The 27,381-nt window shown below is 47.0% G+C and overlaps 1 protein-coding gene across 1 annotated transcript; it reads right to left on the bottom strand.

Moving 5' to 3' along the window:
* Positions 1 to 1,839: 1,839 nt before the first annotated feature.
* LOC144106329 (uncharacterized) lies at positions 1,840 to 27,381 on the bottom strand. The gene is made up of 3 exons (XM_077639104.1): positions 27,300 to 27,381; positions 8,813 to 8,859; positions 1,840 to 3,301 (listed from the first exon to the last, which is right to left on the bottom strand). Exons 1-3 carry the CDS (start codon positions 27,338 to 27,340, stop codon positions 2,352 to 2,354), a joined length of 1,038 nt encoding a protein of 345 aa, XP_077495230.1. The 5' UTR covers positions 27,341 to 27,381; the 3' UTR covers positions 1,840 to 2,351.

A 27,381-nucleotide genomic window follows, 5' to 3' on the forward strand; every position in this document is an offset into this window, starting at 1 on the left:
ACACCCAACTGAACATCTCAAAAGCAGTTTGGCAAAGATGCTAAAGAACAAAACATTTGCAGGATGCCCTTCGCTGACATGAGAGCAAAGCATGCCACAAAATTGTTCAGCAAATCTGTGCCTGTAGCACATCTCACTCTCATCACCACTCAGGGGCTTCCTGTTGATGCCATATCTACAGCAGAGTTCATGGAACGGGAAGATCAGCTTTTTGATAGCCTGAACAGTTCTACCCTGAAAAAGCAGGATGACTAGTTGGGGTACGCATGTGTGAGGGCTCTGAATACTATGTCTTCCTTGAGTCGCAAATAAATAGGATTGCCCATTGGCATTTTGGTTGCTCCTGGGACAAGCAACCGCGCTGCATCAAAGGTTTGCAGATCACAATGAAAGCCTTGTCCTTGCTGCGGACTATCTAAAAAAGATTTTGAATTTACTCATTTTCACTCGTTGATTGCTGCAAGACCCTTTGAAAACCTTTTTTGAATTATTCATAAAAAAGGCAGTACAGAGACAAATAATCGGCACCAATTCGTTGCCACTCTAAAACATATCTCGATTGGCAAAGCTTTCAAGCTTTTTCGAGGAGACTGTGAAGTGACAACAAATGCATTCCTCATCAACATGGAGGGTGTTTGCGCATTGTTGTTATGAAGCAGCATACTAACCACAAGCCACAGCAATCCAAAAAGCTCCAACTCATCTGACGTGCAAGGGCCTTCACAACATGCCCTTCACATAGTATATGGAAATGTTGTGTACGATATCGCTGCCACTCTTCTGAAGAGCTTTTCTGTTCTGAGGACTACTGAGTGTACATGTCAGAGAACACTGCTTGCAGCATACGGTGGCTCTGTCCATGAGCGACACCAACTTTTCACACTACTCGAGGAGAATGATGATCCCGAGTGCGTTTTCAAGTCTGCTGCCGCAATCTCGGAAGAATGTATGTTTATTAAAGGAATCAGATTCCGCCTTCGGACAAGAAATCATGTAGTGTGCCTAGTGCCCGCATATCGAATGTGTGTAAGCAGCTGGTTAAAAGGATGCCAAACCGACAAGGTATTTTCTGTTCCGTAGGCCGAAGTCTGAAATTCCTAATCTGCATGCACGGCTACATAGGTACATCTCATTCGTCAACAAAAGCATAGATACAAAGTCGAAACATAGTGATTTCACTAGAAAGAAGCGTAAATATACTGTTTACAATATTCATGACAGATCGTGTTAGTACATGTTTAAAATATTTAGTTTTTTATTGCTGCCCACTGGTTATGTGCTCTCTCTTGAACTTTCGTAGAACTATTTATTTTTTACGATCATAAGTGCTTTGCATATGTTACGTAAGGGGGGTTGTGGCTCTTTTGCTGAGCCACAGCACCGTTCTGTTAAGCGTCTTTCTCACACACAGTTTACTACAGTGAGTGAGCGTGGCTGCTATACTACAGTTTACAATTCTGCTCTGGTCGCACATATACTGTACTGATTGCTTTTGCTCTTGCTGCGTCAAATTTTTTACGAAATGAAAGGTTGCTTTCTGGAACCGTTGTGTGCCTTGTTAGTCTCAGCATTGTCATGACCAAGGGTTTTGAATTTTCTTATTATTGACGAAGACTATAAGCTTACAAAAGGTACCAATGAGCACCATGCTACACGGATTCTTTCTCCTCCTGTTGCAACAAGCACGTAGCCATACAGCCACACAAGAAATGACACATTCAAGTAATAATGATTAGCTGTAAGCTAAAATCAGTCTGTATAACCAGTTATAGCATGAATAGTTAAAAAATAAACTTGTGAAACTTAATGTTGAGACATGCATGGCTTCAGCTTCTCAAAAAAATCCAGAAAGTACTCTGCAGAACCCAAGGGTCCTGTATATAATTTTTAAACCCCTGGTCATGACGTTGCACTGTTGGTAAAATTAATATATGGAATCCACCGGCAGATAAAACAGACTGGCCGAAGTGTTCGGCTCTGTAACAAGAAGGGCATACGCATAAGATATCAGAAGTGACGCCATTTGCATGTGCCACAGTTTCAAACTGGACTCAAACTGGACAACAAATGTGTGTGATCTTAGGCAGATCACATTAGGCAGGGAAAGGCTACAGAGGCTCTTTCAAGTGCAGGCTGAAGAGATGCAAACTTCCTTTTGAACAAGCAGAGGGCAACCTGCAAATGTGAGTACTCGGACTAGTCAGCTAGCAATGCTGGTCAAACATAATAAAGGCAAAATTCAGAAGAGTTTCACACAAATATTGGCTCCCAGGGTGCTTTTTTTCTTGGTGCCATTCTAACCCAAAACTCCAAAAATGCTTTGTATGGAAGAGAAAGAGAAATGGTTTCTTTTAATTATGGGATTCCAGGTGCTGTTTGAGGCCTTCATTTTGTGTAAAGGCCATGGGGCACAGTTCACACTGGAATTTCCTATCTCCGGTGTGCGTGTGCAGGTGTCGCACCAGGTGGTGCTTTTGAGTGAAGCTGATGCTGCAGTGGTCACACCGATACGGACGTTCACCAGTGTGCTTGCGAAGGTGTGCCATCAGGTAAGCCTTCTGTGCGAAACTGCTGTCACAGTGGTCACACCGGTATGGACACTCGCCAATGTGTGCCGAAAGGTGTTCCACAAGGCTGGACTTGCGTGTGAAACTGCTGCCACAGTGGTCACATCGGTGTGGACGCTCGCCAGTGTGTGTGCGAAGGTGGTCCACCAGGTGGGTCCTGCGCTTGAAACAGCTGTTGCAGTGGTCACACTGGTATGGACGTTCACCAGTGTGCTTGCGAAGGTGTGCCATCAGGGAAGCCTTCTGTGCGAAACTGCTGTCACAGTGGTCACACCGGTATGGACACTCGCCCATGTGTGACGAAAGGTGTACCACAAGGCTGGACTTGCGTGTGAAACTGCTGTCACAGTGGTCACATCGGTGTGGACGCTCGCCAGTGTGTGTGCGAAGGTGATCCACCAGGTGGGTCCTGTGCTTGAAACAGCTGTTGCAGTGGCCACACCGATATGGACGTTCACCAGTATGTGTGCGAATGTGTAAAACCAGGGAGTCTCTACGCGTGAAACAACTGTCGCAGTGGTCACACTGGTATGGACGTTCACCAGTGTGCGTGCGAACATGTTGTATCAGGACAGCTGGCCTTCTGAAACTCTTGTTGCAGTGGCTGCAACGGTGCACCTTTTTGCTTGTGCATTCAATCTTGGGATTTGTGCTCTGCACACAACTTGATGCTGGGGGTGAGCCATCGTTAGAACTATGTCCAGTAGGAACTTTGCCAGGTTTGGCGACGGAACCTGCATTGTAAAAGACAGTGCACTTGCAATAAAATGTGGGACTATATGTGTAAAAGGTCATATTCATGAGCACGAGCAGGTGAGGGGCAAGGGGTGCAGTGGCCCCCTATAGCCATGGTGAAGGGAAGTGCAAATTTTGTAAAATACTATTCACTGCCATCCAGAAGACATGAATGGGTGCTACCATGAACTTTGGCGTCCTTTTATGGAGAGACCTGTGCGCACCTATGGCCATTTGAAGCTTTCGCCAGACATTAGCTAACGTAGAAAGGATTCCTGCACAGATGCCCTGGCACCGTGTACAGCTCAAAGCCTAATCGTCGACTGTAAAAAGAACTAAATTTTGAAACAAATTTCTAGTTATTCGGAAGTTTACAAAAATTCAGAACAATATTTGAACCTTGACAAACCTATGATTATCAAGTGGGATGGCAACAAATCATAACTGAGTTAAAACACTGCTCCTTTAGCCCAAGCGCCCATACCACCACGGGCTCTTTGACAACACCATGTTAGCCTGAAAAGGCAATGGCGGTTATTCAGGACCAAACAAAAGTCTATGAGTAATAAGCTGTGACGCATCATACAGCTATTAACTGAACTCTTTTTTCCTGTTCAACCACATATGCCTCTTATCATGCACAGTATAAGAACGACACCACTTAAAGGGAAGCTGAAACCGTTTTCAAATTGCACAAAACGCTGTGGTTAGGAAGAAGGGACCTTAAAAATTGTGTAATTCTTTTTCTCAATTCTGTAAACAAAAAGGGCTGCAATCGCTTCTCAAAAACCTGCCGCCGACAAGCCCTCATCGCTTCCGGAAGCGCCAGGTGGGGGGATGGCAAAAGGGGAGAACTGGCGGAAGTGACGGTATTCATGGAGAGTCCGCCGGCCGTCCTGTTTTGCTGGCTCTACTGCGGCCCGTGCTTTGGTGAACAACGCTGCCTACTGCCAGTGCCATTTCCTTTGTCTAGTTCGAGTGTTATGTGTAATCCTTGCAGCCTGTATATAACCCAGTTTTGGCATGGTACTTCTTTCGGCAAGCGCTCAGCACACAGCTTGGTAGAATCCGTCGGTTGTTCTCCTCCATCCTCTTCCACATTAACCAGGCAAACTGGTAGTACATGGCATAGCGAAACTCCTTGGACATAATATGTTTATTGCATCAATATTTCTCTTTTCGTTATAGTACTTTCTTACCTGTTTGTAAAACTTTTGTCTTTTCCAGCTGGTTCACATCCATGATGAGCTAAACCCACTTCCTGCACTGCCTTACTGAGGCACACAGACTTCAACTCTTTTGAGCTCGTTAAGCAGTATGTGCCTGTTTGCTTTTTCCTGATTTCTTGCACCTCCAGGCAGCACAAGCAATCCTTAATCTTTCATCAGCACGCAGCACATGCAGCTGCACTTAATTGAACAAAAACCACATATATCAACCTAGTATACGTTAGCAATTTAAACATTTTCATTCGCGAATGCCTGACCAACAATTCCCAAAACATAGTTCTTAAGCCAGCCGAAGCAACGCGCTATGCAGCAACGCCGTCGGTGCTGGCTGGAGATCCCAGTGGATGACGTCACAACGGACCTGGCCAATTGCGGGCAAGACCGGCGTTCGCTCGGCACCCTGAGGCGATGAGGCGCGCTTTCTTCTATAAAACAGCCTTTTGCGTTGATTTCCATCCTTTTTGAATGAGATTATCTTTTTCAGCGGACTAAAAACTATAAAAAGCCACAGAGAACTCATTTTTTCGAAAAGTGCTTCAGCTTCCCTTTAAAATGATGCAGACTGCAAGTCACCCCTGAATATTGCATACTACAGGAAGAAAAATGTATTTGTATAGATATTCCACGGCTTCTTTATGTCAAAAATTCTAAGCATAGATCTGAAGCAGAAATTATGGGGATGCTTTAATCACTTTAAGAGACAGTTATTGCGGGCAGAGGATCCATATAAAGTGCAGCTGCCCAACACAAGTCCAAATTCAATGACAAGCAGCTGCGCACCGAAACGGAGAGTACAACGGCTGACGAGAACATCATAAATGGCATTTTTCTGGGCCAGTTGGTATGAATCCATGATTTATGCCAGCATGAACTTTGGGACACAAACGAAGAGAGACACGTGGAACACGGAACACACTGCTGGCTAACAACTTTAATGAAAAGGCGCGGAAATATATACAGTGGTAAAGGTGGAGAGAAGGATGGAGAGAAGGCAAAGCGCATGGCGAAAGAAGGCCGCACCAAAAGCAAATGTAACAACAATGCTTAGAACAAATGACGAAACAGCCGTTACCGGGAAAGCGAAATCACTGAGCCCCCCACAATCTTAGGCCGCGTTGCAAAACTGTGCGCACGTGATGGGAACCAAAGCAAGATTGAGAATCAGTTCTAAGAGTAGTCATAGGATAAGATCTAGGCCACAACAAAGACAGTGAAAGAGCAAACGCCGCGTCATAAAAACAAAACACGAAACAACTGAAAGAATATAAAACGGCAAGAAATCACGCCAAAACAAAGCTAGAAGTTTAACCTGAAGATGGACATGAGGCTGCGAAATCATGAAAAGCTCCTTCGCCTTCAGGTGAGACGAGAGCTGAATATAAAACCAAAAATTCCAACACTAACACGGCTAAAACAGGGCTAAAAACCTAAAATTGAATTAAAACCAAAATGCCAACAATAACACGACTAAAACAGGGCTACATGATGTGGGAGATAAAAAAACAAAAAGCACAAACACGGTAAGGGGCACAGAAGCTTACTGGAGAATTTAGAAAGCAAACTGATAGGCTCTGCTTGGAAGAAATAGCAATAGAAATGTTGTGCTAACAAACTTGTTTAAAAAATGTTAGTTCCTTTGTACCATTTCTTTCTTTTAGCTCTGCAAAACAGCAACTCGCAGTAAGATTGCATCTACTACTAAGAGCAAGTTGGAGTAGAAAGGAACCTATCATCAGCAATGAGCTGTGGTGTCCAACACTAAATAACCCTGGCCCTCAGTACAATCCAACCAGCGCGACCTACTTATGGGGCCCTGAGCTGACTGAATTCTTATCTTGAAAGGTGCCTCCCTCCTCAAGATGCTTTCACCTGTCTGGAAGAAGGGAGTCTATCATAGGTAATGTGAGTTTTCACCTACAGCCCTGCAAAACTTCAGGTTTGTGCCATACCTGTTAATTTCAAAGACAACCACAACTGCAATGCCAATCCTCATCAAGTGTGAACACAAACTACAACTGTTGCTACTAATCGCATGCCGAACTCTGCGCTACTGCAGTTTTGTGCAGTAATCGTGCTCACATTCGCCTGCAATCCAAATAAGGTGCCACTCTATCGCATAGCACAGCCATTTAAAGTTCAGCTCCCTATTCAACACTGTTTCCAGGAATTCTTAACCACACAACTATTCACATCACATATGGCCACTGTTCAATTTACTGCCTTTTTAACTGAAAAGCCATGCCAGGTCTCTGGAACAAGGCTTGCAAGCGGACTGCCCACAGAATTCTAGGAATGGCACGCACACTGCTCTATATCCCTTTGTCCACTAAGGGGCTGTTTCTAGCAGAGGAAGGAGGGCAGGGGGTGGGGATTCTGTAAAGAGCATGAGGCTGCACTGAGGAGTAGCTTAGGAAAACTACTCAAATTCAAACAGTGCAAACATCCTCGCACGGCACCTTTTATTTATGCCTCGCATGCTTCATTGTTTTCCAAAGACACAGCACCTCCCAGTGCCACCCATTCGTTATGGTGGCTGACAAGAAGACGAGGAAGATTTATATGGGCACATCTCGCAAGAGAACATGCACTGTACCTCCTATGGTTAGACATTGCTACCAACGATAACCACACACTGCCCAATGTCCTGTGGAAGACCTTTTAGATCCTCTTTCGTGCTGCATCGAGCCCTTTTCTCTTGGCAGCTATGCATATTAGAGATTTCTGCCTCTCGGAGAGCTGATTTTTTACATGGCTATCCTCATAAAAGAGTTAGTAAATGCTGATCTATGTGTTCTTGAGATTTATACCATAAACTGTACGCTTCAAGTTTCTACAGAGACAAAAGCTGTTCTTGTAGATGCCGGCATGAAGCTACAGAAAGGGAAATCCAAAGCGATACAAGTTCTAGTCGGAAAAACTCTTTCCTTAATGAGGCTAAGATAGACTTATTAAAGCTTAATTAGCTTGAAAGTATCTTCTGTATGGAAAAGCACCACTCGCGATATCTCTAACCATAAGATTTATTTAGGCAATCTGGACAGCCAAAAATATTTTCGTTCCTATACTGCACTAAAGCTATGCATCTCTGCTTACACTGCAAGATGCTCTCAGCACTGAATGTGTGGATCTGAATGGTACACGTACGATAGCATGCAACACACGTCTTTCCATCAGCACCGCACTAATCAAGAGCATGAAAAATGACTGATGTGGAGACACGTTATGTAAGCCCACAAAATAGGGCCGAAGACGTGTGTTGATGCCCTTCTGTTCAAGTGCTTAAAGTGCTGTACCGCATGAGGAAGAACCAAAAGTCATGTCAGCAAAAGCGTCTATATGTATAAGATTTTGCTGTCTCACAACAGATGAACCACGTTTCTGATTATATATCGTTACCACTCTATATATATATATATATATATATATATATATATATATATATATATATATATATATATCCACTTTGGATGCTACCGGTCAATCTGCTCGTTAAAAGACCGTAAACAGGCAGGATGGGTGAGAGAACAAACTCGTTTTAATGACTTCCTAGTCGAAATCAAGAGGAAGAAATGGGCTTGGGCAGGGCATGTAATGCGAAGTCAAGATAACCGCTTGTCCTTAAGGGTAGCGCAGCGGATTCCAAGAGAAGGTGAGGGTAGCTGGGGGCGTGAGAAAGTTAGGTGGGTGGATGAGATTAAGAAGTTTGCAGGCATAGAGTGGGCGCAGCTGGCAAAGGACTGGGTTAAACGGAGAGACATGGGAGAGGTCCTTGCCTTGCAGTGGGTGTAGTGAGGCTGATGATGATGATGACCACTTCCTAGATTCTGGATGCTACATTCACTGCAATGTTTGCTCACTGAACTGCTCTTGTGGTCTGACATGAGGCTGTACCACAGCATGCAATGCAACTCTAAACCACAGCTGCCATCCTCATGAATGGAAAACAGCTATCATTGCCTGCGACGAAAAGTGTTATGCAGCTGCAACTTTCAAAAATAGCCACAGGTGATCAAGAAAGCTATCCAGAAAATTTCTCATCCTCCGACCTTTCCCTGCTCACTTTGTCAGTTGTGCGAGTTGGTTGAAAATCTAGACAAACAAGCATACCGGCACAGACAGAGCTGCTGTACGATTGTTTGCTGGTTGCTGTTTTCATTGAGCGAAAGTCAGCATTCTGGGCTAGCCTGGTGACCACGTATTTCTGCGACACTTTGAACATGGGTAAACATCATCACAGGTTCAAGCAACACTTGTGAATGTAAGACAAAATGGAAGGTTCACCTTCTAGCACTTCGCTGCCTCCCATCGCCCAGGGCCCAGGTTGGTCTCTGCGACAGCAAACAAACTGAAGTTGAAGGTTTTGTTACACAATTGAAGCTTTCTTGTGAGAATTGAATGCTGGTTCTGAAATGAGTTTAAAATCTAAATGAAAAGCGCATAGTATTATGTATCTTTAATGTGAAGACTTAAAAACTTTCCCGCCGCAAGCGCTGGCTCATTTGTGCTGAAACTGCGCACAGACCTCATGTATTGGGGTGACTTTTGTCTTGTATTAGGTTTGACAATGCTATTACTTGGTTCTGCCACTCATGATGCAAATCTGTAAATGTCTGCACTGAGGTCAAAGAACTGAAAGCTATCAGCACCTGGTTGCTGCCGGAAGGCAGTGGTGGCGCCATCAAAAGGCCCATGCACCTTGCAGCGCTCCCTTCAGTGGCTTTCACATCATGGTGATTTCCTTTGCATACACCAGACGGCGCCGAAAACTTTGACGAAAACACGACAGGCTGCTGACGATTACTATAGTCGGATACAACTTACGCCCATATTTAGGACCGGCGCACTGAATTCCTACACGACAAAAATGTAGTCTGTTGTTAAAACTTCTCTTGTCACCTAAACAAGAATAATCACAAGAAAAAAGTTATAAGCTCTAGAATTTTGATACCTAGCTTGTTTAGTAAATTCAAACATTACAAAGCTAATTTCGTTTAATTTTGTGACAGGCGCGCGGAGTAATACAGTCGCCGCAGACCTTGGCCTTGTCTTAACAACTGCTGTTTTTCTAAGTTGTATCCTACTATAGTGAACATTATGTCGGAAGCCGCACATTTCTACCATCCCCATTTCAGAAATATACATGATCAATGTTGTAAAGAGAATTTTGGAAGATCCTGTAATTTGAATCATGCGTGGCTGAAACAGATGAGCATATTTATCAAGCTTGCTGCCTAAGGTTACCGCAGTAATCAAGCTCTAGGGGCAGGAGCTCCGTCTCTTGTTTTTGAGTAGATGGCAATACTTCAAGTTTATTTTGTTATTTATTTTTAATACTCATTTACATAATAAATTTTATATTATTATTATTATTATTATTATTATTATTATTATTATTATTATTATTGCGTTGTGTTTAATGGCGCATAAGCAACTAAGGCTATCATGCGCCAAGCTCAAGGTATAAAGAATTGTTTTCTGGAGATTTTTTAGAAAGATATAAAATTTGGCACTGTGGAAAGCTGAAAAAGTTATTTCCTTCTACCTAGTATTGAGAGCAAAGCAATATTGATAAATAGCTAATATTTAAAGTTTCAAAGGAGGTCAGGTAACCTCATCAGCCGTCCTTGGCTGTGCAAGGACTGGAGGCCCCGAACAACAATACAAAACCTCAGCCCTTTTCATGGGAATGAGAAAGCGGCTGAGGAGCATCCGCGAAGCACTGGGTCATGTTTTACAACTTTTTAAGAACACCAACTTCTGTTAAAAATCTAAAAACGCAGGACATGTCGACAATTGCATTTTCACCTAACAGCAGTGCTGGGTGAAAAGGGATACATTGGTTATAAAATGGAGAAAAGCACGGTTTTCTTTGCTTTTCCAGTTGCGAGCATGAAAATAAAACGTAATTAACTGTAAGTTCATCTCCGCATGTACAAACTGGTTTGTAATTTTTCGTAAGCAGAAAGTTGTGTGTAATGTGTGTGTGGCCTATACTGAGACGGCACATAAGGACTTCCTTGGAACGTTTTTGGTGCACAGATGACTTCCATTGGCCTAAAACTGGTTTTATTAGGTGTAGTTTGTTATTTATTTTGTTGTTTCAAGCGGACCGCCATTGTTTCCATGCATTTAAATGTATAAATTTTATGCAATCTTTATAGGGCATATTTACATTTTTAATTTGCATGCCTGAAGCTTGAGCAACGCACAAATCGGCTCTTTCATTGGCTTTTATGCCGACATGACTAGGTACCCAGCAGAGTCTTATGTTCTGTCTTTGGGCTATGGCTGTTGTAATGTTGTGTATGAGGTCGCCAAGCAGCAGAGTTGTTGCACTTCCAGAATGGAGGGCTGTAAGTACACTTAGCGAGTCTGTGTAAATAATACTGTTGGCGAGGTTCTCCTTTACTATTTTTCCTATGGCTACACAGATAGCGTAGCATTCGGCGGTGAAGATGGATGCACACTGTGGAAGTCTTACTATTTTATTCCAATTCCCTTGTACCACTGCGCTTCCAACGTACGCCTCTGGTTTTGACCCATCTGTATAGATGCTGTGAAACTACTGTACCTTTCCTCAAATGTAAGAAATTCTTGCATTATAGCTTCTTCTGGAATTTGTTTTTGCGAAACTGTGTGAGAGTGAAATCACAGATTTCATGGAAATTATACCATGGTGGCAGTGAACCTCTCCTTCTCGCAATGCTTGGCATCATGTCTAATACGCCGAGGTTCTGGCACATCTCTTCGAATCGCAAAAGCAGTGGCCTGGTAGCTTGTGGTTTATTTTTAAAGAGTATTCTAGAAGGGCACTTTGTGGCGATGAGATAACAGATATGTTTGTATAGTGAACGGATTTTTAAAATGTACGAGCATGTGAGCACGGCTCTTCTGTCTTTAAGCAATAGTTCATTAGTTTCTACATGCAGACTATTTATAGGTGACATTCTCTATGCACCAGTAGAAAGATGCAAGCCGAAATTATGTTCTGGACCCAGTCGCTTAAGGTATTGTGTACTTTGTGCAGCTTAATTAATTGGGTAGTAGGGGCGGTAGACTTCGTGAAAGTTTCCTGGATGTAATAATTTTCTGCATGGGACCTAATGGGGACTATTATTCGAGTTGGCCCAGTTGGTCCAACTGGTCTAATTGTGTACTAATTTACGATTAGAAAATACAATTGGTACCAATGGGAAATTTCCCAATTGGAGTGAATTGATTTTTTAACTTGGCTATAAAATTTAAAACAGGACTTCGGGCCGTAGAATTCGTGAAAGCTGGCTTACTCTGCTGATATTGGTCCAAGCTTTGATAAATTAAGCGAAAATTTGTTTTCATGCACTTGATAGCACTCAGTTGAGCTCACAGCTATAATTTGTTGATATGTATATACACAGGCGCACCACCCCGCAGGCGACAACAAAGCCCTATATGTGGGGCCGGGCGCTTTATGGCCGGCAGGGAGGATTAAGAGCGCATTGGGATTAGAACTGCATGCTAGCCATACCCACGAAAAAGTTGTCTCTACGATGGGTGCTAAGCGCCGGCGCAATTAACGTAGATGTCAAACCAAATATGACGATTAAAGAAGCTCTGAAAGAGGCTCTAATAATGTTGCGGTATGCCTTGGACGTTAAAACACGCCACTTCACGAATAATATTCATGAAGAATTTTTTAATGCGCTTTGTGGAAGCTAATAATTGGCTCGTTCGTGGAAGGTTCCCACTAAAGAAAAAACAATGGGTTCATTTGGAAAGTTATCAGTTTAAACCAATTGATCGAGAACCAATTGCGTTTTTGCCACCCATTGGGCTCGACCAATTGAGCCCAACTGGTGCTTCCAGTTTAAAATAATTGGCCACCCAACCAGACCAAATAGCCCACCAGTTAACTCACATTAATGGCATACCCATTCGACTTAAGTGGTTTTAACTAGCGAGAAAAAAATCAAGAACAGAAGAATTTCACTTGGAACTAATTGGCCTTTCTTTTATGTCTAAGGGAACTGAAATTATAATTACCCGCTGTTATCAAATATGAGGCCAACAAGCGTGCAATGAACACTATATAGTCAGACACTGTACCCCAACATAAATTAATTCTCAACATATATTCACAGAACACACTTTTCCACTCTCTTATATACTCTACTCATGAGACCCTCTAGCTGGGGCCAGTAGTGGTTGACTATTAGGCGAATTATAAACAAATCTAGAGATTAAGCTGCTAATATATCTGTTTCAAGAACATAATTAGTCCAGTGTTCTGTTTTATAGCCAGCTAAATATGTAAACAGATCTCAGTGAAGGACACCATTGACTTCCTCTTTGATTTTCCAATTGCATCGCCCAATTGGAAGCAGCTGGAGCATCCAGTTGGGAGATCAGCTCCCAGTTGGTTTTCTGGGTTCCAACGTGGAGCTCCAATTGCTTTCAAATGGTTCCTCTTGGGAGTTCCGAATAGGAGTGCCGAAACCAGTTGGAACCGCACGAAAGAGTCAGGTAATGCAATTGCAAACACAAAACCAATAGGAATGCCCAACTGGAACTATGGAAACTGAATGGTCTGCACAGTTGGATTCATGAGCCCAACTGGCTGACCAATTGGATCCAACTGGTTCCAATTGGAACCAAATAGCATGGCAAAGTGAACCCATTAGTTATGTTTACTGGGTTGTGGCCAAGTACCACACCGTGGTGGCCAAATCCTGTTCTGGTGAGGGAGGCCGTAGTCGGTTCTGGTCACCGAGATAAAGACGCATCCCAGGCCTGGATATGCAGTTCCATCGACACCTGGTTTTGTTTTTCAGACCCGGTGCAGAATTGTGAGGACACGGGATTCAAACCCCGGTCCGCTTGCACGTGAGGTGGATGTTTTACCCGTACTTCATCGCTTAAATATGTTGAGGATTTTTTATACTTGCAGAACTTTTTCCTAATGACTCCCTTCCTGTCTTAGGAGCTTTCAAAGCTCCGTCGCATGATATAAATTTCACCCACGAACTCCCTGGCCCCCATTCCATAAGGCTCCTATAACTTCGACTAGCTTTTAATGACGATGGCCATTCATGCTGGATATCTTTACCTAGAAGCAAGAAGGCACTCTTGCCTTTCGTGTCCTCTCACTCGGAGTTCATGAAAAGAGCCAATGCAATCAATGTTTTTCGCAACGCACTGGAAAAAAGCTATTACCTCGCTATCAAAAGCAGCTTTGACAAACAATTCCAACGTTTGGAAGCCGTGGGGTACCACCACTTGTAAAAGCGGTGGCTGAATCGCGGCTTCAGAGGATAACTTCAAGGAGCATGTGAAGCTGTGAAGCGTGATGACGGTGTTGCGACTCAACAAACGAAGTTTACGGGCTTACGTTGAGCGCAGCTGACAAATGACAGAATGGGAGACATGGGAGAGGCCTTTGCCCTGCAATGGACGTAGTAAGGCTGATGGTGATGATGATGATGATGAAGAAGCTAAGTTATCTCGAGTCAAAATTTTAAATATCAGCGCCTTCGCGCCTTTTCAACTCCTGTGGTCCGCCTAACCCACAAATGGCCTGTGTTCTGCGACTCAAAAGCAGCCCTTCAATGTCCTAATTCTGCTTTAAGCCATGGCGATCACGATCAACTCGTAGATCAATTAAGAAAATTTCAACACCAGGCCAGGAAGACGATGATGAGATCGCCTTCCAGTGGGTACTGGGACACTGTGGCATTGTCGGAAACGACGCAGCTGACGCTGCAGCTCGAGTGGCTCACGGCAGTGCCAACTTTGTCCAGATACAGTTGTCAAGAGCCGACGCATCAAGACATTTGCAAATGATTGGCCGAAAAGAGATGTTAGCGTCATGGTCTTCTCCTGGAAACTCTACATGCTGTCTGCACCGCCTAGACCCCTTACTTCAACTCAGTCTTCCGTCCGGCCTCTCCCGCTGCGATGCTACGCAGTTGTGTCGCGGCTGGGAGTGGCGTTTACAATGCTTACTCCCACTTAATCGCAATGGCAGACTGTGGGTGCGACGAAAGAATAGAACACCTTCTTTGTAACTGCCCTAGGTTTCAGCGTGAGCGTGCACTCCTGGCTGCAGCACTCCGCCGTTTAGATCTTCAGCCCCTTACTGAAGCCAAGATTCTGGGCCCTTGGAGTAAGCCTTCATCGCAGAGGACAGCTTTGAAGGCACTTTTCAAGTTCTTAAAGGACTCAGGACTACGTGCAAGGCTGTTATCTACCAGTGTGTGCCCTGTGTACCCTGCAAGTAATGACCAACGTACATGTGGAAAAGTGATAATCTCCCTTTGCTCTTTCTCCGTTCTATCTATTCCTCCGTTCCCCTTCCCACGTGTATGGTAGCATACCGGGCGCTGCCTAGGTAACCTCCCTGCCTTTCCGTTCGTCTTTATCTCTCTTTCTCTCCTGTGGTAAAATTTTTACGCTGGAAGGTCTGCGCTCCTCCGCCGGCCCTACCTACAGGGGGTCGGAGCTTCCTGAACCGCCGGGTCTACGCGGCTTATTTGCCGCGGCCACGGTAGCTGCCTGTCGTCTGAAAGAATCTAACGAATAGCCTCGGAGCAGGGTGCGAGCATGAAAAAGTCGCTTGGAAGGGCTCTCCAACTTTCGCGCGCGATTTCGGGTTCTGTGCTGCGCGTAGAAGTTTATATTTGGCTCATGTTTTCATGACAACGCAATGCAGTGATTGAGCTAGTTGATGTGCCCACCTCGGAAGGTGTTCCTGAGCCCCTTTAAAAGGTCAGTTTTATTTCTTTTATAACGCCGACTCCCTGCACTTCAACAACGCTGTGTAAGTATGCTCCGCAAGGTGTTTTTTTTTCGCCTGAAAGGCGGTAGATCGCGGCTACATACAGGAGCGGCCGCGGAGCTACCGCAGTCCCCCAAGAAACGCCCGCACCGCTGCGCGCCACTGTCGGCGGAGAATGGCCGCGTCGACTGGTCTACGGATTGCATTTTTTGTTTGTTCAGTTTCATTTTCATTGATGTTTTGTCGCTATGTGATGGTACAGTAACGTTGGGTAAAGTCGTGTAACCTCCTTGGTCTAGGTACCCATCCATTCACGAACCAACCAATCCAAGCGGCACCTGACGGCGCAGGCAAAAGACGACAAGTCGACGTCCAGTAAGAGATGTCCCTCGCCAGCCTAACGGAATTCCTTTAGCACAGCTGATTGAGCCGCAAAGAGAAAAGGAAAACTAAAAAGAACACGAAACCAAATCTAAAGCGTTCCGCAGCGCGTTGCAGCACAGGGACACCTCATTTCGTAACTCTCCTTCGTGGTGTAACGATCGATCGGCGCCGGAGGAGAATTGCACATCGCCGCGGATACAGATGAAGTGATCTCGCCGAGAATACTATTTTCGTCAATTCTGGTGGCACGATTTCGTCTTTCCTGGCATATAATATCTCCTCCTGAATTTCCCCAGTTCTAGAACTCCTGTGCAGCTCTTGTGCTCGTATACTCGCCTTTCCTATCGCAACGTCGGCACGCATAAACAACGGCGACGGCTCTGATCAGAGCGCATTTCAGCTTGTAGTACGGAGTTAAGGAGGATGAGGAGGATAAACTTTATTTTGGTGTGGGTTTATAGCCGATGGTGTAGGTTTATAGTCCCATCAATTGGCCATGAGCCCGTGGCGTTCGGCCTCTTCTAGGGCTCTTGTAGCAACCCGGATCTGAGTGCACGAGTCGGAACTGAGCAATGCGGCCTCCTCCCACTGGTCTGGATTCGAGAGCTGCAAACCTCGCGGAGGGGAGTACTGAGGGCAAGCCCAGAGTATGTGGGATAGAGTGGCATGTTGGCCACATAGTTGACAGGAGGGAGAGTAGACCCCAGGGTATATGCGGGCATATATCGCGGAGTTGGGGAAGGTGTTCGTTCGGAGTTGTCTTCACGCAACCTCTTGGGGTTTGGTTAGAGAAATATGTGCTGGGGGATATAGAAGTATACGTAAGCGGTAGTGCATGGTTATGTCATGAAACGCAACCATACGATCTCTCGCCGTGCGCAGGACGGGCGACACCACACCCCAGTCGACGAATCCTAGTGCATGATTGTGGGCCGCCTCGTTACCTGGGTGGGATGACTGCGCAAGGACCCAGATCAATTGGATCGGGCGGAGTTGGAGGTTGGTGGAGTGGAAGAGAGATAGGGTGACAGGGGAGACCCGGCCTTTGGCGAAATTACGAATAGCAGATATAGAGTCGCTCAAGATGGCTTCAGCAGAGGTGGAGACCATTGCCAAGGCTTTGGCCGCCTCCTCGGCCTCTTCAGACGATCTGACAGGAATGGAGCACGCAACGAACGGCCGTCCACAGTAGTTTACAACCGCGAGCGAAAAAGCATCGCGATCGGGGTCTTCGCTGACGTCGACGTACACCGCTGTCCGATCTGTTAAATACTTTTTGTGCATAGACTTAGTCCTGTCCTTGCGACATGACACTCCGGGTGCATGTTTTGGGGGGAGGGGTACCGATAATGTTACTGTGGATATGGTACGGAAGCTGGGCCTTGTCGGCGACGGTCGTTTCGAAGCTTATTACAAGCTTGTCGAGTATGTGACGTCCTGTGGAGGTGTGGGTGAGACGCTCGAACTGGGAAGCGAGATGAGCTTCCGAGAGCTCCGTCACAGTGTTGTAGATCCCTAATGCCAGTAGTTTATATGTGGGGGTCGGGTGGGGGAGATGAAGAACCGCCTTGTATGCCTGCCTATTAAGGCAGTCAACGCGGACCCGTTCCTGGCAGCTAAGGTAGAAGTAATGGAGGGTATATGTGAGGCGACTGATAACAAACGCCTGAACAAGACGTCGCTGGTCAGCCTCTCGCATGCCTCTATGTTTATTAGCAACGCGACGAATTATACGAATGGCCTGCGAGACAGAGACTTCTAGAGACTGATGGATTTTTTGACGCATATTTTCTTAACGGGCCAGCGGCACTGGGCTCATTCTTGGACCGCGCGCGTTACGGCGACGAGGGCCATTTGCGCGTTCTTGATGATGATAATGAACAAAACGTTATTTCCGCTGATGCAGGAGGCCTCCTAGTCCCCGCCCCCGGCACGCAGGCCTAGGGGACGCGGGCCGGTACATGCGCCACTAAAGACTGGCGAAGACGCACTGGTTCTTCGCGGCTTCAGCCGCCAGGCGGCAGCTTGCTGTTGGTCGGCGGGGACCTCCCTCTGCAGCAGGGCCTCCGAGGCTTCTCTACTTCCATTATTGTCCCCAGCGCCCGGGGATATGGGGCATTCCCAAATTATGCTATCGCCTCGCTCCGCAGGCCTTACATTTTTCGTCTTTCCTATATCGTTTCAGAATCTGCTCTGGGATGAACTTGGATGTTCTTCACGAAAGGACGATATCATATAGGTGCTCTGTGGAATCTGAATACTTGTGATAACTTTTGTTTGCTTCCCTGTATTCCAATATGCGGTAAGCCTACTTCTCACTCCCAAGTTTTCCCCCCAGTAATTCCGGCCGGCTTCAGCAGCGCCACAACATCTCGCTTTCGCCACATATCGGTGAAAGATGGCGCAAGAGCACTCATTTACGCGGGAGCACTCGGTGGCACTGGCCATTGGAATGCATGCAAGCAAAAGTCATCAAAGCAGTTTTCTGATTTCAGACTGCACCTATATGATGTCGTCCTTTCGTGAAGAACAACCAAGTTCATCCTAGAGCTGATTCTGAAAATAAACAGCGTCATTTTGCAACCGTCGTATTTTTATAACATCGTGTTACGCACGCCTGTTCCCGTTGGGTGTACGGAATGGGAGCGCGCCCCATTGAAACACATGAAAACAAAACTTCCAGAAATATCTTCCTCGTTTCACTCAGTACTCACGGAGACGACTGTTTGTTAATACCGTAGGAGTAATACCGCAGTAGTTGGGGAGAGCTTACAAGAATTAGACTGTGAGAAAGTACGCTACGTAAGTTCGACGTTACCTCTTTAAAACGCCACGGTAAATGTGCGTTGTAAAGCCGGATTATAGCCCAAAAGTTCTCAGCTCACCCTAAGAATAACATCTGAAGCATTATCTAGATGAGGTATGCACAACAGCTCAGAAATCAAGGGTACTGCGCAGGTACGCAGTCTGCAGTTATGCAACGTGTCCCGGAGACGCGCCGCACCTACCGAGTGGCCGGCGTCACCGATCTCTTCCCCTAGAATGTGCCTGAACTACACGCAGCTTTCCGGTTTGAAGGAAGCGCTGCTGTCACCGCCACGAGCTTCAATGCCAGCTGGAAGCTGGGGGAATCGACATCGCGAGCAACTTTCGCTGCTGCACCCGTTTTCTCGAGCGGCTCGAGCAGCGCTAACAAACGCTACTGCCCAATCGAAGTGACGTAGTTACGTGCGCCCGGCAACTGCCTGCCGAATCACCGATGTACACCGATTCCAAGCGGCAGTACGGTACGCGAAGTAAACGTGCTTGCGGAGCGAGTTCGTCTGCTACGAATTACGTTACATGTAAAGTGCTGAGCCATAATACGTTGCAGAATGACTACGACGAAGAGTCACGACTTTCTTAGGTCATAGCTTGTAACGTTTCATCCTTCATGGCTTTACATGTTAGCTTACATGTGTAGTGAAATCGTACACGGGCGTACTGCTTCATCCGAATTTTGTGCCATACGCGGGCGCCTTAGCATTCTTCCTCCATAGAAACGCAAAGGCGCCCGTGTACTGTGCGATGTCAGTGCACGTTAAAGATCCCCAGGTGGTCGAAATTATTCCGGAGCCCTCCACTACGGCACCTCTTTCCTCCTTTCTCCTTTCACTCCATCCTTCATCCCTTCCCTTACGGCGCGGCTCAGGTGTCGAATAATATATATGAGACAGATACTGCGCCATTTCCTTTCCCCAAAAACCAATTATTATTATTATTATTATTATTATTATTATTATTATTATTATTACACGGCGGCACAGCAAGAAAAGCTGCTCCAGCATGACCAGTGGAAATCGCCGTAAGTGAGAGAATCTTGCACTTTCAGAAGCACTATCACCTACGTTTACGACCTACCAGCTGGGTCACAGATTGCAGAAAATACGTGGATGCCACATCGAGCTCAGGGGCCAGATTACGCAACTGTGACAAATTCTGTCAAACGTTTTTGACAGTGACGTCAAAATGACGAAACGATTAGACGTCAACACGTGACGCAACGAGGAATCAGCCAATTACAGCAGGGCGGCCCCCCAGGAGCATTCGAGGGGCCGTCTGCTTAATTTTTTGTAAAAAGAAATAAGAAATAAGCAACGGTGAAAATAAGTAATATTTTATTTTGCCAAAAAATTGTGTTTACACTCCGAAAATATTAAGCAAACAAAAAGTGGTCGAAGTTGTGCTAATAAATTGGCTGGTGGGTAACTTTTGCTGCCGCGGGGATGCGCTGACGGCAGTAAAATGGCCGCTTTGCACTAAAGCAGCTGTTTCACGCCGTGTTATTTTTTTTTGCGCGGCGTCTGGAATCGAGCTACTGTGCGGTTGACCTAAGTGCTCAGAAAAATTTGAACGAATGCAGTGAAGGCTACGTGCCCACCGAGCGAACATGCAAGAAGCGCTTGGTACGAAATCGACGAATACAACTTGTTGAAGTTGTTGTTTTTCGCCTCTTTCGATCGATGACAAAAATGCCAAAAGGTGAGGTGTTGCAGTATGTGATGTGTAGTTGCCTCTTTTCCTCTGGGAAACAGAAGACGACCACAAAGTGCGATTTGCTGGGAAAAATAAAGTGCTTTGCCAGCATAAGCGTATTTTATTTATATATCTGTGGCACAGAGAGGACCGCCGGAACCCACCCCTTCTGCGCGGTAAGTTAGCAGGTTGCCTGCAATACCTGCCGCACGCATTTGCTCACCGTCGGTTGTGCGATGCCGACGTGCGCCTCGCTACCAACGGCGGCCTGAAAGCCGCTCATGACAAATATCTGCAGTGCACACAGCACCTGCCGCCGCACCGACAGCGCGCTCGCACGCAAACCTCCCAGTTCATTGGCGAGTTCGTCGCGCAGCCACTCCCCAGTCTGCTTCTCCAGTCGAAAAAGGCGTCGAAACAGCTCGTCCGGCAAGTCAAACGCGTCTTCGTGCGCCCTCCTTCGCCGTTGCTCGCGCCAGCGCAGCCGCCTCAGTCGTATGGCCGCCTACACCGCCGCCATTTTCTGTCACAAACGCGACGGTCAAATTGACGGCCTCGAAACTGTCGCAAAAGACTTGTCAATTAGCGGCTGCATAATTAGGTGTGCAACGTCGCCACTTCTGCCACATCCGTGACGTAATCTGCAGCCACCCATGACGCAAAAAAGCAAAATGGCCGCCAGCCACGACTGACCAACAGGACCGAGGCTTATTGGCACCTTTTTGACAAGTTTTGGACAATTTTCCTAATTGACAGTGGCGTAATCTGGCCCCAGGTTCGACACAGAGCAGTGGATATAACATTAATAATGACTACTGCTCGCACTCTGAACAGGTTAGTTACAGGAGGTTGTCCTTAGTGGGATTTTTCTATTCCTGTGTCAAACGCTAAGATAAGACAGCAAGTATATGCCATCATGAAACTGTTTGGAACAGTGTCTAAAGGAAATGATCTTACAGCCCAATGCACTGTTCTCGGTTACCTGACACAACTGTCCCTTCAGCTCCTTTATTTCAGTTTCGCCTAATCAATCATGCGACAACGTCACCCGTAACCGCAGCTTTCATGAGAGATGTTAGTAGAACGTTGGACGATTCAGGAATTTGAAAAAAATATACCACAACCCAAGACGAAGTTTAGGCAAAATGAGTACGGACTGTCGTGACAATTTTTGCAGTAAACCAAGAAAATATACGCTGAAAACCTACATCATACAAAAACCACTCCGGCAGGGACATTAAAGCAGCCCCGCTAAGAGAGAAGACTCAACAAGGCGACGGTTACGCAGAAAAATCACCGACAATCAAACAAAAGTGCCAGCAGGAATGTTGGCTTGCATATTGTGAAAGGCTAGGAATTCTACACACTGCCGGTGACACTCACCTATTCGCACAAATGCAGGCCACGCTAGCGTTACTACAATACAACTTGGGCCTGCCAGACGCGGTGCGTCTGCAGCGTACGTTTCCAACAGCAGGCAACAGCTGGACAACATTGCATTTGTCGGGAATGGGCGTGGGCAACACTGAACTTGGCTCCAGCGTCTGTTTTGGCAACATTGCACTTGTCGGGAACGGGCATGGGCAACATTGGGCTTATCTGCAGCATCGGGAACGCGGTCCAGCGTGTGGCCGTTTTACCCTGGATCGGATGATAACAAGGTAAAGGCTGCGCGGAAATGTGTGCAGAGTGTGTCGCCACACACTCACTGATAAGAATTTTCCGAAATTTCCAAAATCTCCGGCAAAGCTATCCTTAACCCACACAACCGGTCCATCACAGCTCTTGCAGACATCAATCACTGCTGGTAATCGAAACCATATCCCAGGAATCAGAAGCAGTGCTTCATTCCGAAACCAAGGAAGCCCCTCATCTCCAACCTTAGACCGACCTCCCTAACATGCGTCGGGAAAAGCATGGAGCATGTAGTCCACAACCGGCTACAGGTGTACCTGGACAAGGAAGACCCACACCCACGATTATGTACGGTTTTCTCTCTCATCTACCCACCAAAAATGCCCTACTTGAACTCTAAGATGACATCCGAGAACAAATCAACCGAACAAGCACCAAGGCCATAAATGCCTTTCACCACAAAGGTGCATTCGACTACTTACACCCCACCGCTATTCTAAAAACCTGCAAGACGTCAAATGAGAAATGCGGAGCCCAGCTGTAGAATTACCTTCGCGACTTCGTCAGTGGACGCATAGCTACCGTCGAGATAGGCTCGCTCACGACAGGGCACCGTCCTATCCCCGAAGCGCTTTAGCATCGTTCTAATACGCCTCCCAAAAATCCTCAAAACATACCGGGCGTAATACACGCATGCACTGTACGCCGGAAACATCACCATTTCGTCCAGCATCGGCTTGGACGCTGGCACACAAAATCGCTTGCAGCAAGCTACCGAAGCAGTAGAACGATACAACGCCACATAAGGCCTACGATGCTCTCCTAAGAAATCCGAATTCGTCCTCTACCGCAAAGCAACAAAAAAAAAATGGAGGACGCTGCAGCTTCGCCTTTAAGAGTGGAACCGACAGCGTTTTGCAGCGCTGCCAGGTAGTCCACGGAGTGCCGTCACCCGTTCTGAGCGAAGCCTTTCCCGTTGGACAAAGAGCGGAATCTCTAGGCAGCCTCTGAAAGCTGCCCATCCGCCGCCCGAAGAGATCAAGAACGGGAAGCACTGACGCTGCTCCATGAATTGGCCGGGGTGCGTACCCGTTTTGATTTTAGAGGAAAGGAAAGGTGCAGTAACTGTCTCTCGTATCGGCGAAGGAAGTTTGGAGTGAAAGAAAAGACAGAAAGAGAGGCCGTAATGGAGGTCTTGTGTTTCTGTTGGCGTCGCATTCGTTGACCACTACAGCACACCGACGCCGTACATCACAGGCGCTCGGGCGGTGCGGGTTCCGTGACATAGCAAGGGTTGACACTCGCACAAAACATGACGCACACAGGTACGGTTGCCGCTGCCTGCCCGTCTGAAGCCTGAAGAGGGCGCGATGGGTTGCGCACACGCTGCCACCCGCAGGGGCGAAGCCGTCGTGTTATCACCGGCCTCCGCGTTCAGACCAGTTGAGGTCTTCAAAGATTTCGTCTGGCGGTCTTCCAAATTAGAATCCACAAGCCCTGTGCGCTGTCGGTGCACGTTAAAGAACCCCAGGTACCGAAGCCCTCCACTACGGCGTCCCTGAAAGCCTGAATTGCGTTGGGATGTAGAACTCCATAAACCCAAACTCACTCTGAACACTGTCATAACACTGCCTATCTCACCTCAGCGCAAGCTATTCGCATTTACTTCTTCTTCATCATAATAATCATCATAATCATCATCATTTATTTATTTATTTACCCTTAAAGGCCCTTGCTTAGGGCATTACGTAAGGGGGGGAGCAGTCGTTACATAATGCAGTGGTCAGTAACATCAACAAGAAATACAAGGTGCAGGGTTCATGTTCAATATTAGCATTTTCAACATTATCAAAAGTATCAACATTAAGATACAGTGGCTCAAGAACAACTTGTAGGAAGATAAACACACTTGCACACAGTCAAAAACACGGCAAAATAACTCAGCCCTTGAAATGTGCTTTCATCTCTACAAAATCGATGGCGCTGCTTCGCCACAGCCCATGGCAGTCCATTGAAATGCTTTATAGGGTAGAACGCGATTGTTATTGGGTCGCGTTTCAAAATTCACATACTCATAATTACTCTTGTACGCATCAGCGCACAAAGACACTTACGGAGTCAAGGACCACAACGCATTCACTAGGTCCACTTTTATTTCCGAACCAACGAGCCTTCGTAGCGTCTTCTGAGTGTGCAATCTGAAAGGCTCGACTCCACCCTATCTCAGCAAGATTTTTTATTTGGAGGTTCTCGTGTTACAACGCCAACAACTCCGACACCAGCATATCTGCAACACGAGCTCCTTAACACTGTCCCGTTAAAACGTACGGTACTGGTAGAAGAAGACACTGGGCTGAGGTGTCCACTGAGAATTGAGAAAGTTGCTTCGCCATTTCTTTTCCTCAAAAACCACTAATTCAGTCGCAACAACATTGCATGTCGCTTGGTCAGCAGCCGGAAGCCGTGACCATATGTAAAAAAATCACGGTGGGTTACACATGAAAGGGAGTTTGAGAACGGAGGACAAACTGCAAAAACACGACCTAATTCTTGATGCAAATCAACCCAGCATGGAGAATATTACCGGCATAGTCGTGGACTTTTTAAAAGTAATTAATTTTGAGACCAAACCCAACATCTTAGCCTTCTAGAGTAGCGGCCAGAGGGTCATGGAGCAACGACCTATTCTGGCAGAGCTCACGAACCACCATGCATGCTGACTCCTCTTTCGCCGCCGTGTCACTGCGTCGCGGCGCACGCCTTGGTTCACAGCAGCTATTTATCCGGACAAAGTTCGGCGCGGGAAGAAGCCAAACTGTTGACCTATGAGCTCCTTGCATTCCGCAACCGCACCATACAACTATACTGTGTCGCGATGCCGCCATGCTTCGAGACACGCAAAGGTGTGCTGTCGCACACTGCCGAGCGCAACGCCACCGTGCAGCGTCGCGCCCCCTCAACCCCCCCCCCCCCCCCCCCCCCCCTTCGACTTAAACGAAGCATAAAGCTAGCAACAGCCTGAACTTGCAGAGCCAACTATGCCGACTTGTAGTCGATTAAACTATTCAGCGCGGCAGGAGCGTTTTATCGGCCAGCAATGATTGCCGTTGGTTAAGGATCTGAGACCATGCCGACCATGAGTGTCCCTGACCCGGTTACCGCCGAGCCAGGTTACGGGAACCGCAAACCACCGCGGAGCATTCGGGGCCTTCCGCGGCTGCCGCGTTTCAATTGAAGCGAAACGCAAAGGCATTCGTGTGCTGCGCAGAGTGCACGTTAAAGATCCCAAGGTGGTTGAAATTACCGTGGAGCTGCCCTCCACTACCACGCTCTTTCTCTCGTTCTTCTCTCATTCCCACCTTCCTCCCATCCCTCAACGCTCAGCTGAGGTGTCCACCAAGAAGTCACAGTTACTGGTCTTTCTCCTCCACAAAACCAATTACTAGGTCTGTGCAAAGGGGTCGACAACGCTCCACAACGAGTAGCATTCCAAGCTTAAAACGAGATGGGAAGCTCGAATCGACCTTAGTAAATGCTACTGTCAGCTGAGCATGCATGGCTTCCGTATTCTTTTGGCAATCGTAAGTCAGCGCGGCGGCTTCAACACATCATTACCCGCTGACTCAGTCGCGCTATCCCGTGAAGGGTCCAATATCTTACGTGGTCACGCCGACAAATGGCGCGATTGGCGAGGAAGCGTGGCGGGCAGTTGGATGCGTCACGTGATCGAGAAACGGACAGCGAGCGCTGCCTATAGCTGCGCGCGGGCGAGCTTTCCGTGGGCGCCACTGAGACTGAGAGCAGGAGGTAAAAAGCACGAACCGGCGAGCCGAAGGTATGAAAATTCTCTGCCAACACTGTCTCAGTGTTCGACTTAAAGTGCCACAGAAAAGGGTGTTCGAGCTTGGTTTTTAAAATTCTTGCACTACGTAGAGTACAAGCCACAGGGCGTCCATGCTGCATACGAGGCCTCTAAAGCGAGCGGCAAATTTACAATAAATTTTTAAAAATTTCCGCTTTCGCACCTCGCGGCGATGGTCGGTGCCGGGCTTTCGAGCGGAGCCTGGCATTCGACGTCACGCTGTTCAAGTGACGTCAGAACCCGGGCGTTATCATTGGTTCACCGCGCCAAATTCTTTCAAACGTCACGCGCTACCTCGGGCGCGGCCACTCCGTGCGCCCCGGCAGCCGGCAGACGTACAAAAGGAGGGGGTGTAGGGCGGCGGCAGTGCGCTGACGTTTTGGTGTGCGAAAAAAAAAACAATCGTTTGACACCATCCGGAACCCCCTGTGACAAACGGTTGGGCCGTAATGGCCGTCTGAAGGCCCTCGGAATGCACGGTTTGGGGGCAGAAAGGTCGTCATTGCAAATCCCACACATATTTTGGGCTTCATCTCAATTAGTAATTTTATCCTCAGGAAGCTACCAAGTCATTTGACGCCACTTCCAATATTGTGCGACAAACGGGTAGCTCCCAAATTTTATGCAAATGGTGTGGCCCCGGAGGCGGGTGGTCCCACTTCAATGGCCGCTACACTGGCATATACGTTATAACGGTTAGAAAGTATAGGTATCAATTGATGCGCTACGCGCCCACTGTTGTGGTAACTGTTCTCGTCAATTTGACCTGCACTGCAGACTGACGCGTCCTTAACAAAAGTAGTAAGAGCTCACGCTCTTAAAAACGCAAGCGTTGCGACCACGGAACAGCTCTATTCGATATGAGATCAAGTTCAAAATTCGAAGAGTTCGAGCTGCGAGCACCCACAGATTCCCCGCTGAGACTTTGGGTCGCAACGACACAGACCATGTACTCAACGCCTTGCGGACGATCAGTCATAAGGCGGGCCATATCTTGGCCAAGGTAACGGACTCCATGCCGAAGCGCGTCACGAGAGACGCTAGCCGATTCCATCAAACTCAAGCAGGCCTCAATAAACCTTTTTATCCACCTAGTTTTTCGAAGCTTCGCTAACCCTCGAAGCCTGTGCTCGATTGTGGTCACGTATTCTTCAGTGATGAACAAACAACCACTGCTAGATATATTCAGCCTCGCAGTGGCGTCGGCACGATGATCGCTCAAGTAAACAAAGGGAGGCGGTTGCGTGCGCGCGGTTGACGAGGGACCGCTATCTGGGCCTATGAAGCGTCTGCAGCACATCTTCGGCGTTTCCATGTTTATGACCGGGCCGCTAAATGTGACGCGTATGGACATATTTTTGTTACTACGAGAAATTCCGTTCGGTCAGGACCATACAGTTTGCTCGGCGACACAGTTTTGGGCACAATAAAAACGTACCCTCAGCACTATGCGCTCAGGTTCGAACGAACGCTGGAAGCCGTCGCAGACACGGCGGCATTAGGCCTAGCTACTGCCAGTGCTGTGCACGGTTCAAAGCTCGCAACCGTGCCCCATAACGTTAACAAATCGCCACAAAATCGCATAAAGGTGTTGCGCGCATATTACAGTGCATAAATACCTGCTTTGAAGACGCAGAAGTGATGACCCCGAAGTTTCCATCGTGGAAATTTCTTGTCGAAAACTGCCTCCTTACCGGCGTG

This window comes from Amblyomma americanum, chromosome 10, assembly GCF_052857255.1.
Source record: "Amblyomma americanum isolate KBUSLIRL-KWMA chromosome 10, ASM5285725v1, whole genome shotgun sequence".
NCBI classification, from domain to species: Eukaryota; Metazoa; Arthropoda; class Arachnida; order Ixodida; family Ixodidae; genus Amblyomma; species Amblyomma americanum.

Coding starts and splice junctions, on each gene's coding strand:
- LOC144106329 (XM_077639104.1), bottom strand. CDS start 27,340: ATGGAAACTTCGGGGTCATCACTTCTGCGTCTTCAAAGCAG. Junction 8,860..27,299: donor CTTCTGCGTCTTCAAAGCAG/GTATTTATGCAC, acceptor TTGCTGTCGCAG/AGACCAACCTGGGCCCTGGG. Junction 3,302..8,812: donor AGGCAGCGAAGTGCTAGAAG/GTGAACCTTCCA, acceptor TTTACAATGCAG/GTTCCGTCGCCAAACCTGGC.